Source organism: Lampetra planeri, chromosome 51 (assembly GCF_965212315.1).
Source record: "Lampetra planeri chromosome 51, kcLamPlan1.2.h2, whole genome shotgun sequence".
Taxonomy (NCBI): Eukaryota; Metazoa; Chordata; class Hyperoartia; order Petromyzontiformes; family Petromyzontidae; genus Lampetra; species Lampetra planeri.
The window spans coordinates 7,530,218-7,542,386 of record NC_136157.1 but is presented as its reverse complement, the minus strand read 5'-3'; the positions used below and the strand labels follow the sequence as shown (position 1 = coordinate 7,542,386).

The following is a 12,169-nucleotide window of genomic DNA, read 5'->3' as shown; positions in this document are numbered from 1 at the left end:
AATCGAGATGATATAAAAGTGCATAGCTCCAGTGGCTTCCTAATATCGGAAGGAAGAGCGTTCCAGACAGCCGCAGAAGCGCTTCTGCGGTGACCCAGCGACCCGAGTTCGATTCACGCTCACGGCCAACACCGGTGACGATTTATCTGAACCGGTCCTGAGCCTGCCCTAGGTCGACTCGGACTCAAATGAGTACCTGGTACGGTGTGTAAACATCGCCACTGATGTGACAAGGGCGACCGGGCGTGGTACTGGCCACCCACCTCCCCATGTGCCGTTCCGGCCTTCACAAGTGCTCGCTTGACAGCACTTTCCCCTACAGCCTGTTAAGGCTATATGGGGGATCTTTCTCTTTGTTTGAGTGTGAGTGGGTAAGTGTAATGAGTGAGAGAGTGAGTATGAGTGTGTGAGTGTTACAGCGAAAACGCGTTGTGTGAACACGCCATTATCAAAGGGCTGCTGCGGGAATATCTGGTGGGCAGCAGAGGGGATAGCATAGCAAAAACCCATTGTTGTACTGCATTTCTAGACTCCCACGTACGCCTCTGCTGCCTGCCTTCACCAAACTGTCGGTCCACGCTGCGTTGATCCCGAGGTCGCGACGCATCCGGGTGCGGCTGTTGGATTTCTGCGATCACCATCGTTTGTTCTGTGTCGTGGTGGTGTCGGTGTCGTGGTGGTGTGTCGGCGTGCTGGTGTGTCGGTGATGCTGGTGTGTCGGTGATGCTGGTGTGTCAGTGGTGCTGGTGTGTCAGTGGTGTCGGTGATGCTGATGTGCCGGTGTGTCGGTGTGTCCGCAGCACTTTGTGTGCGCCAAGTGTGAGAAGCCGTTCCTGGGACACCGCCACTACGAGCGCAAGGGCCTGGCGTACTGCGAGACCCACTACAACCAGGTGAGGCTGCCTGCCCGCTTGCCGCTCGCTCGCCCGCCCGCCCGCCCGCCCGCTCTCCCTTTGCGTGCGCTTACTCGCCCACCTAGTAAAGATGGAACGTCCGTCCGACGTTGGCCCAACGGTTCCAGCAACGCGCTAACAACGTTGGCGCGTTTACTGGGGCGGGGGGAGGCCTCGCCAAGTCTCGCGAGGGTCCACGACAGTCACTTGGTTTACTCGTTTTTTTGTTGTTCCCTCTCATTTGTAATGTTTGCTCAGCTGTGCTCGCCCGCCGTGAGCCTGCATTTAACCGTGGGCCGTCCTGATGTCATGCGAGTGAATAAATTCAATTTTAACGTCATGTGATTTCATGGCATCATGTATTTAACATGAGTATTATTTAGGGAACACAAAAGACTCCCCGCGTCTCTAAGACTCCAGACAACAGAGAGGCCGCATTGCCGACCGTTTCGTTCCCTGTTGAGTAATTTGCGGAATTTTTTTTAATTTGGTCAAATTCCCACTGCGACACGGGCGCACAATGCTCTACCGTCTACCGAATAAACATCAGGGGTTCTGCAACATCCGCTGGTAAGCGGACGGCGTGTCGTACGTTCACGGTTGAAAACCCCGCAGTATTAACCAGGGCGGGCGTGTGCCTCCAACCACGAGCCTCGTTAGCAAGCGGCGAGCGCGCTGCCACTCGGCCTCGTTGCACCGCAGCAGCAGCAGCAACGTTCGATGCTCTTTTTACGCGCGCGGCTTCTACATGTTTATTCTACATATAGATGATATGCTCGCCGTCTCTCCGCAGCTGTTTGGCGACGTCTGCTACCTGTGCAACCGGGTGATCGAGGGAGATGGTGAGTAGCGGGCTCCGTCGCGCCCTCTCCGTTTATCACTGCGTGTGTGTCGAGCTTTTTTCGCACCTTTGTACGTCGACAGCCGTGCTGATCGGAGGTGCGGGGGTGAGTGGGCGTGTGTGTGTGTGTATGTGGAGAGCGGTAGTGTTGCGGTTAGCGCGTTTTGCTAAGAACCCGGCGACCCGAGTTCGATTCCCGGTCACGGCCAACACCGGTGACGATTATTTGAACCGGTCCTGGGCCTCCCCTAGGTCGACTCGGCCTCAAATTAGGACCTGGTGCGGTATGTAAACATCGCCACTGAGGAGACAAAGGCGGTCGGGCGTGATGCTGGCCATCCACCCCCTCGTGTACCGTTCCAGCCTTCATAGGTACTCGCTAATAGCACTTGCCTCAACAGTCCGGTTATACGGGGGATCTTTGCCTTGTGTGTATGTTGAGTGGAGGTGCGTTCCGGCTGCGTAGCGCCCAGAGACCGCACGGCGACTCGGGGCCTGTGCGGCGCGTCCCCGGCCTCTTGCATGTTGAGGTCACCACAAAGACTAAGATCCCCCGCGTAGCCTCTAACGGTCTGTTGGGGCAAGTGCTGTTAGCGATTAATATCTAACGAAGGCCGACACGGCACACTTAAGGGAGCGGGTAGACAGCACCATGCCCGGCCGCCTTTGTCTCCCCCAATGCTAATGTTTACACCCTGCATCAGGTACTCATTTATGGCCGAGTCGACCTAAGTGAGGTCCAGAACCGGTTCGGCGAATCGTCACCGATGTTGGCAGCGAGCCGGAATCAAACTCGGCTCGCCGGCTTCACAGCGCAGCACGCTAACCACTGCACCACCGCTCCACGCACACACACACACACACCCCCATCTGCCACCCACCCTCGTCTCCCGTGGAGAGTTCCTGCGTCCTGTCCCTGTACATATTCCGCCGCTGATGTCGGGGATCGAACTCTGGTTGCGCGCGTGCTCGTCCGTGCGAGCGATCGAGGGCGGGTTCGTCGATGGGCGCGATAACCGCCGTGTCGTCTCCCCGCAGTCGTGTCGGCCCTCAACAAGGCCTGGTGCGTGGGCTGCTTCTCTTGCTCCACCTGCAACGCCAAGCTCACCCTCAGGTGAGCTTCGCCCGCCGGCGCTCGCCACGCCGCGCCTCGTCCCCCCTCGCACCTCTCCCACTGTTCTGTTTCTACGACTGCCGCCACCTCCGGCCCCGTTTCCCGCGTGCGCGGTTTCCTCTCTGCCGTTTTGTCTCGGTTTTCGCGGCCACGTTTCTCACCTGTGTCTTCCGTTCTCGTTTCCCCACCCAAATCCGACCCCCCCCCCCGTCCCCCACGCACCGCGTCGCTCTACCCGCGCTGCTCACGAGCATCAGCTCGCTCCCTCCCTCCCTCGCTCTCTCTCTCTCTTTCGCCCGTACGCTGGCTCGCTCGCTCCCTTGCTCACTTAATTAATCGCCGGCTCACTCGCTGGCTGACACGCACACACACACACACTATTAAACGCGCATATGCGGACACTACTCTGCACACACACGCACTTATGAACTCGCATACGCACGCTTTATCACGAGCGCGCACACGCACATAATGCACGCTCACGACACGGTCACAACGCACGCGCACGCACGCACGCACACACGCACACATGCACGTCCCACGCCCATTGGCCGCGCCGACTCCACGGCCCCAGCACCAAGTTTGTGGAGGTCGACCTCAAGCCCGTGTGCCGCCGCTGCCACGAGCGCTTCCCGTCGGAGCTGCGCGGCCGCCTGGCGAGGCGCGAGCGCAAGGAGCGCCGCAAGAAGAAGGGCCGCCGCGACGGCTGCCTCTGACGGCGGCCGGCTGCTCTGCGACCTTCGGCCTCCGCCGACCTGCCGGCCCCTCCCCCGCCACCGCCACGATCTGTTAGCGTGACCTCTCTTTGCGTGACCTCTCTTTGCGTGACCTCTCTTTGCGTGACCTCTCTTTGCGTGACCTCTTTGCTCGCTCCTCCGCGCCGACCTCGATGGGCGACCGAGTTGTCAGGCCCTCTCTTTCCCGTCGCGCAAAGCGATCGCCGTGCTCGCCGGCTTCTCCTCCGTGCCGAACGTTCCCCGGTGGGGTTGGCCACACATCCCAGTTGCAGGATCGTGGACCTCGGGCAATTGTCCACAGCGGACAATGCGGATTTTGGAATTCTGTTGATATTCCCGACCTTGGGCGTCATTCCGTGTGCAGTTTTTATGTTCTCCGCCTGTTCCGCACGGATTTTCTCCGAGTTCTCCAGTTTAAACTAAAACTATTTAAACTTAGTTTTTTTTACCAGGTCAGGCCCACTGAGCTATGTAGCTCTCTTTCAGAAGCGACCCGGCTATCACAAATGACAGCCCAACGAGAAGTGGCTTATCACGTGGAAATTTAGAGCAGCCAAATACTCTTAAATGCGCGTTTCTAAATGTGGAGTGAAAACCCGGAGGACCCGGAGAACAATCCACACGACCACAGCGAGAGAGACACGCAAACTCCAAATATACAGCAGCAGGCGTCAGGGTCGGGACCGAACCCATGACCTCCTGTATACCAGGCGAGGTAGTTAACATCTCGTAGCCACCACGGTGCCTGGTTTCCTCCCATAGCTAATAAAAGAAACACAGATCCACTCCAACCGGTATTGGTAAAAAACATCGCAAATACTCAAAAAAATGATCTGCAGTTTACTCAGTTGGGATTTCACACACAGCAACACTGCTCCCCCCGCCTGCGAAAACTTGGCAGGACTCTCCTGAAAAGGAGTCGTGAGACTCGGCGAGACTGTTCTGGTTAAACGAGCAAAACAACAGTAATAGTTGCCTGACAGCTTGGTCATTTCATCATGGCCTTACGTGTTTTTGCCGCATTATTAGAATGTCTGTGATTTCTCAATTTCTAACACTGGCTTACACTCACCTTTCCGCTTTGCGTACGGATTACAGGGATGTCTGCTGCTCCATTGAGCTGCGTTCTGAACCATTCTCTCCGTACAAACGATGAGAGTCGTCGTCTGACCTGGACGATGAAGTAACCCCATGAGATGTAACGTCACTACGTCACCTCGCGCAATCCCAGCGAGGTTAAAGATTCGTTGAGACGTTTTCCAAAGTGATTTAAAGGATCTAAGCGCACGTTTGTTGGGTCAGATGGTTGTGTAAGTAGAATGCACGTTGTACAATCTCTTCCACCCGACACGGCCAATTGAATTCAGTCATCACGTGAACACAAACGTGCCAACGCACGTTTGTTTTTTTAACCCTTTCCCGATCAGAGACATCCACAAGTTACAGGGTGTCCCGTTCACCACAGAATCTCGGAACGTGCCAGCGGTTGGCGTTAATTTTACGTAGAGAGGCACAGCGCCGTTGTTTTTAAAGACGTTGTGCTCACCACAGAGAACCGTAGTGACACGACCGCACACTATGACAGCTGCCGCCAAACTGCACCACACGCCCTCCCGCATAGCCTTGTGGGAGCCTCGGTACCAACAAAGTTATTTTATTTATTTTTTCTTCCGGTTCCGTTTTAATGACGTACGGCATGGTCGGAACGGAATCGGAAGAAAAACCAATGACGCGAAAGGGCTAATTGGCCGTGTCGGGTGAAGGAGGGTGTACGACGCACGTTTCGCTCGCACAACGTGACCCGAATGACCGTGAATGTTGTTCGTGAGAGCCGGCACGCGTGCTTGTTGACGTAGCCGCTAACAGATGCTCCCTGCTTGCGCTCCGATGTGACGTCACATTTTTTGCATCGGGAGATTCGATTCCGTTTCTTTAAAGGGGTGGTACGTGTAAGCGCCGCCTTAGTGGCTTGCAGGCCGCACGCGAACCCAGTACGGTGGCGAGGAAATGTTACCTCCCTCGCCTGCTATGCAAGAGGGCGTGGGTTCGACCCCAGACCCTGACGATGCCTGTTGTAGTCCCCGTGTTCTCTCTCCCCGTGGAGGTCGCGTGAATCTTTCTCTGGGTTCCGCTGATTTTGGACCCCCTCCACATTTAGAAACAACGTGCTGCGTTTAGATGATTTGGCTGCTGTTACAAATTCTCACGTGTGATAAGCCACTTCCACGATGAGCTCTTGTCACGTGTGGCCAGGTCTCGCCTCTCCCTGAAATAGAGCCATTGGCGAAATGGGCCTTACCTGGTAAAATAAAATGGTTTATAGTTTAGTTTAAGGTATGTATGTTAAACTTCTTTCACACCGTACGTAGCCAACCATGCAAATCGGAGGTGCGGGGAAATAACAACAAACTAAACACAAAAATCAGTTCTAAAGAAATTAGTTTGCAATCTAGATGTAAAAGTGCATACCTCCAGTGGCTTCCTAATAAAAAAATTAATTGCCACATACACAAATTACTAAATGTTTATTCCTGCACGCGTAATTGGACGGCATCGTGCGTGAGAGAATCAAAGGATCGGGGCTTCCATTTTGCATGCCCAATAACAATGCCGTGTGATTGGTTGCGATGATTTTTCCGTTGACTGGAGTTTATTCTAAACACAACTGCGCGCATGATTTTGAAAACCTGTGCAAAGCCAGTGGACGTTGTTTATTTAATGATTTCATGTTTGTGAGTCGGCGTAGAAACGGCATCTCAAATTGACGACGTGGCCCCAGGGGGAGCGCTGTCCCCGACTCGCTGCACCGGCCTCACAGTTTAGAATCCAGCGGCTACCCGGGTTCATTAAACGCCGTCCTGGTGCATTCACCATAAAATCGCTCCGCGCTCTCCGTCTCACGGTGGACGTCAAAGACCTCCACCCCCCCCACCCCCACGCTGACGTCATTTGCGATGAGTCGGGCATCGTGTGCCGGCGTCGTGGTCGAGATTTGTAAAAAAAAAATGTTTTTGTCAAATGACGCTGCAAATGACTCGACGGGGATTTCACTTCACGGTCATCGCCCCCCCCCCACCCTTTCTGGTAGACTAACGCCCACTTGGAGGCCGGTGCCGAGTCGCCGTACAGGGACAGCTGCCACCGGGGGTGCCCTTTCAATGTTTGAGATGCGATGGCGCCTTTGAGTCACTGAGGCATTTACGCAATCATTGCTACGAGTGTGCGATTATATTTTTTATGTTAAGACATTAACCGTGAATGGGTTGTGTTTCTCCCTGATTGGCTCTGGCAAACAGGAACAAGTTTGTGGAGTTTGACATGAAGCCAGTTTGCAAGAAATGTTACGAGAAGTTCCCGCTGGAGCTGAAGAAACGTCTGAAGAAGCTGGCCGAGGATCTGGCGCGCAAGTGATGCAGCACGCACGCACGCACACACCCGCGTACGTACGTACGTGCGTGACGGACGTGTGCGTCCACACAGACACACACACACATAGAAACGAGTGTAACGCTTTTGTTTGTATGACTACACACACACTCGCACGTACACGGCGTGCGCCTTACATGGGTGTGTCGCACCCGGTTGGCTACGTACGGCGCGAAAGAAGTTCAACATACACACATACGTCACATGCACGCGTGTACGCACGCAGAGACAAGTGTACATCCGTATGGCTACACACGCACGTGCCCGCACACTCCTGCCAGACGTGGCTTCTGCATGTCACACTGGTCTGTCGACAAGCACGCACGCGTATGTTTGTACGCACGCGCACACAAGTATAACTACGTTCATACGATTACACACACACATGCACGCACGCACTCGCAGACACACACACACACAGCCGAAGTCTCGAACCACAGAAGCAGAGGCTTGTTGCCAGGCAAGCGACTATCCTCACCTCCCCGCTGGGCTGCCCTCTTACAACTTCACTCCCCAAAGCAAACGGTGCCTTAATGTTACCAGCGCAGAGATAATCGTCGCGCGTCTCTTTTCACCGCGTACCCCCGTTGTTTTTCGCGCCGCGCATTATCATTGTTTGGGGGATTTTTTTTTATATTTCGGCGAGAGCCACGGGCCGACTCCGTCGTGCCGCCCGTGCCGTCCGTGCCGTCCGCTCTCCAGAGGATTGCTTATTCTGCCGGCGTGGTGCGGCACGGGGCTCGCTGCGCCACCGCTGCCTCGCCACGGGACCGCGTCGTGAGCGTCTCAAGAGAGCGCCCTCCACGCTCTGTCCTCGCTACACAGGACACTGGGCTGTGATTGAAAGTTTTCTCAGGACTGGTCTTTGCATGCGGGTGTTTCTGCATCCGTCAGGTTGTCAAGGTGAACCTTTGCCTCTCATCGCATCGCCGCTCGTTGCGGAGATTCGCAGTTCGAAGCCAGCGGCCGCCCTGGTTGTTACTGCGGTGTGCGTTCACCGTAGAAATGCGACGCGCCACGTCCGCTTCACGGTTAACGTGACTTAAATCGCAAGAGTAAGCCATTGGGGTACCGGTGTGGCGGTCGAAATTTGTGTGAAAAGTGACGCCGCAAATCAATTCGGTTGGAATCTCCGTAGAAATCCTTGCCACCTTCTGCCGACAACTTTGCAGGAGACGATAATAAATGAGAATGAAAATTTCTGATGCCAATGCAAAGCTGGTAGCCGGGTTGCGCTAGCCTGAGCTGCCTTCCGACAGCTGACCTCGGCAAAGAGCATCTTGCCGGCCAGTGCGGGCCCCCAGCGTGCAAGCTGTCCATGTCAATGGACGAGCGACTTCCTCGTTGATGAGTGGGCGCTCCCCCAACCACTCCCAGTGAAGGCGGCGGCAGCAGCGGCGGGGTTCAACTTCACCCGACAGACGGTAGCCGCATTAAAACCCAGTCCTGGAACTTGTCTTAATCAAAGCCTTCTCGTTTGCTAGCGCACACGCGCGCAGACACACACGCACGCGCCTTCGCATCGATGCTCAGTTTGTAAAACACCGACATGGACGGATGCCGGTGGTTCTCTACGTATATATATTCGTTCATTCATACGGCAGCATACGAACAAATGATTAAGATGCGTATTTAGTTTGTTAGTTTTTGAATGATTTGTATTCCCTGAGTTACCCATGAAGAGTTTAGTAGATTTGTACTTTACTTGTAAGAGAGAGTACGGTCTAAGCGTGCTTTTAAATAAATAAAGTTACGACGTAGTGTTGAATTAATTTGCTTTGGCGACGCATGATTATTACTTTGCAGAGAGATAGAGCGAGCGAGCTGCCTGCTGTCGCTAGTGTGCTTTGACCACGACTCTATAGCTAGTCATATCTTACCCGTACGTAATTCTATATTTTATATAAACTGCTTTCACAAGTGTGGAGGTCCGCACATTAATAAATGAATAAACGCAACTCCCCGTGCACGTTCCATTCGTACGCAGCGGCGCGCCAATCTCAGCAGAGGTCGGCTTGTGTACACGTGGCCGTACGACCCTTGTCTCTTAACATCATCACCGTCATCTAACATCATCATCATCATTGTCAGCATCGTCTGTTACATCTAAGGAGTTGCCACCTGTCCCAGGCGGGGTTTGACCCACGCAATCCGGGGAACATCTGTGCGTCAGGGGACTGCACCAATTGATTTGTACCGAGATCTGGTACCGGTGTGTTTGCCGCGTTGAACTTCACTGCGAAGATGCTGTAGCGCAGATTTGATAACGGCAGACCTCGTGCCGACCGAGTTTGGTCGACAGTGGATGAAGGTGGCAACTCGAGTCACATGGTCAGTATCGTCACACGAAGCGCCTTAACCCACGAGCCTTAGAACTCGCGGATACCGGGAAGATCCACGGATCGATCCTGGGTGGCAGATAATTGAGAGTGCGAGTGATATGACAGATAAGAGAGGTTTCACTGTATATCTGTGTTTCTGTGTGTGCACTTATTTACAATGTGTACACGAGGTGGTGGTGCTGCTTCATTTGCCCTGAGCAGATATAATCCCCCCCCCCTTTCAATGAATATAAAATCCAAGTGGGATGACGGAAGAGATCTAAACAAGAGTTGGAGATGGAGTTAGATGGAAGTAGACAATGCAGAGATGTAGTGAGATGAGCAGAGAGATGAATTTCCAGGTTTTTTTTGTAACGGTAATTATCTCGTAATGTTTATTAGTATTTGAGTTACAGCTGATATTCCACACGTTTTTCACGAATTCAGGGGGGCTGCCTTGGGCTACTTGTGGCCCTCAGCTTTTGCTTGGTTTGCTCATGCCTCGCGCTGCCACTGTGTACAATGCACTGCATACGCTGGGGATAGGCAGATTATGGCGGTAACAGCACTGTGAGCCCACCAACCCCATGCACGATTTGTATCTGAAGCTGTCCTTGGGTCCTTCCCTAGGTAGCCGCAGCTGGAAACCATCGCCTGGGGCCGTTCCCGATACCTCCCTGGTGCATTCGCCGATTGTTGCAAGGGGGTCTGCGGTTCGAACCCCGCGGCCACCCCGGTTAAAAAGACGAGGTCATCGCGTGCCGGAGTCACGGGCCCAAATTGCGGAATTAGAGAAAATGTGACCCCTGCAAGTTACGACTCGGTTGAGATTATAATCACGTGTAATAATTATTACACTGCGAACTACCGCCGTGATGGCCTCGCACTATGAGAGTGGAACGAACATGGAGCGTACAAAAGATTTGACGATGTAATAGATGCTCGCTCACAGCACTCCGTGTGTAAGGCCCAGCGGGGTGAAAGATTACGCGCGCGCTTACTGATTTGGGACAACATCTAGCGACGTCGTCGCACCCGACTGTGGAAACTTAGCAGGACCCTCCTGAAACAAGAGACTGGGTCCAGCTTTGCTGGGTAAATACTACGAAATAGCGACACCAAATTGCGTGCGTCAGAATGTTATGTTCTCAATTTAGCGAGTTACATTTGAACGATACGCTGTTACATGTATGCTAATGGGATGAGCATGAGAGTCCAAAACAGAACGGAGAAACAATACAAATGAGACCAGAAAACCCCGAAAGGAAACAAATATTAGTCCATCGCATCGCGACCCTGAATTGTGACAATTCATGGAGTCGACGGACGTGTCAATCATCCGAAGCCTTCCTGGGTTTTGGAGAGCTCTGCCGGTTTTTGGATCGTTGACGTCATCAGCGGTGATTTACACCGACGAAGAGAAGTGCAGCGCCGTCCTGTTTCCACGTTATGAATAAGATGCTGTGGTTTAGCGCATCGGGGGAACGTTTGGCTCTCCAGACAAATATTACCAAAAGCAGCTCTTGTCGAGGAGAGCAAACTCTGGGCCAGTGTCTGTCTCCTGGGTCTCATCAGCACAAACAAAACGGTGTTCTGCTTCTACTGTATTTGCCTTTACCCGTGACGTTTCATGTTACGGTCTCGTGCGTCGCGTCATGATAATAATAGTGATGATCATTTAGTTTTCGATCGCTCTTGAAGTGAGAGAGAAAATGATTGAGAGGTGTGAGACACCACAGACGAAGCAGGAAGGGCAGCCGGAACAACTGGCACGATTGCCCAAACTCTGTGGTCCCATATCGGGGTGTTTTTCTGGCCAGCTCCGTTATTGGAGGATGCATCACTGCCACCGCGTGCCTTGAGGCCGGCGAGGCGGCTCGGCAGCGGGCTTCCTCGCAGGACGAAGCGGAGCCGCCGCGGTATCGCTGACGCCCGCCCCAGCAGGCGCGGACGGAAAACCAGAACCTGACGAAACGGTGAAATTTGTTCATCTCCGTGACCACTATCTCGTGATGTGACACGCATGCGCTCGTGTTACGGTTGAGCCTTTGTTCTGGCAAACGACGCGAGCTTTGTACGTCGAGGAGTTCCCAAGAGTAAAATAAATGTCACTGTAGTCCACGTGCGTGCGTCCCCGTGTGCGTCTCTTGCTGTCCATCGTTTCTGCTTGTAACGTTTGCCCGACCTATCCATCCATTTCTAGCCCTCCTCAATCCCAAGGGTTTCCTGTGAGGTGGACTATCCTACACCGCAGGGCCTCTGTCATGGGCAATTCTTGCGAGTTGCGCCATACCCACAATCTAAAAAGTATCTTAAATATCGATGGTCTATCCACACGTGCCCGATGAAATGATCCCGATGCTGCCGCCATCGCTCAAAACCTCGTGGTCTTGCGATTCGTGGCGCTCTGGCATCTGGGCTGATCCTTCCACTCCGTCTCCACAGTGTTCGACCTCGCCTTTGTGGCTGCCACCGCCAGTGTCGTCCGTCGGCCACCGTCCCTTCTCGCCATGATGTGTCCTCAACGTTACTGTCGCTGTGCGGTGGTGGCCATCGACGGGGCCTGTAATCCAGCACTGGAGGTGGGGGTTGGTTGGTCACGCACAAATGATGTTGAAACTCCCTTCTCGTGTGTCTAGGTGCCGTGGTACCCTGCCTTGCTGGAAGGCATTACAGCAAGTGTGGACTCATTTCTGGCCCATCCTTATGGGATCGAGTGTTACCCCTTCGCACACGTGGATTTTCTCCGGGTGCTCCGGTTTCCTCCCACGTGTATATTCTCATGAATTGGCCAATAACACCTTCATGCATAGAGGATTGCAGAGCTTGGAGGGGGG

At 53.8% G+C, this 12,169-nt stretch overlaps 1 protein-coding gene across 5 annotated transcripts in view; it reads left to right on the top strand.

Annotated features, from left to right (window-relative positions):
- The window catches only part of LOC144734415 (LIM and senescent cell antigen-like-containing domain protein 1), a 50,076-nt gene extending 38,623 nt beyond the window's left edge, over window positions 1–11,453 (top strand). For 4 of the 5 annotated variants that reach the window (XM_078616593.1, XM_078616592.1, XM_078616594.1 and 1 more), the window contains exons 7-10: window positions 801–893; window positions 1,687–1,735; window positions 2,773–2,848; window positions 6,882–11,453. In XM_078616593.1, the coding sequence (XP_078472719.1) occupies window positions 801–893; window positions 1,687–1,735; window positions 2,773–2,848; window positions 6,882–6,996 (333 nt within the window). In that variant the 3' untranslated portion in view covers window positions 6,997–11,453. The other variant, XM_078616595.1, reaches the window with a different exon arrangement.
- The last annotated feature ends 716 nt before the right edge of the window (window positions 11,454–12,169 follow it).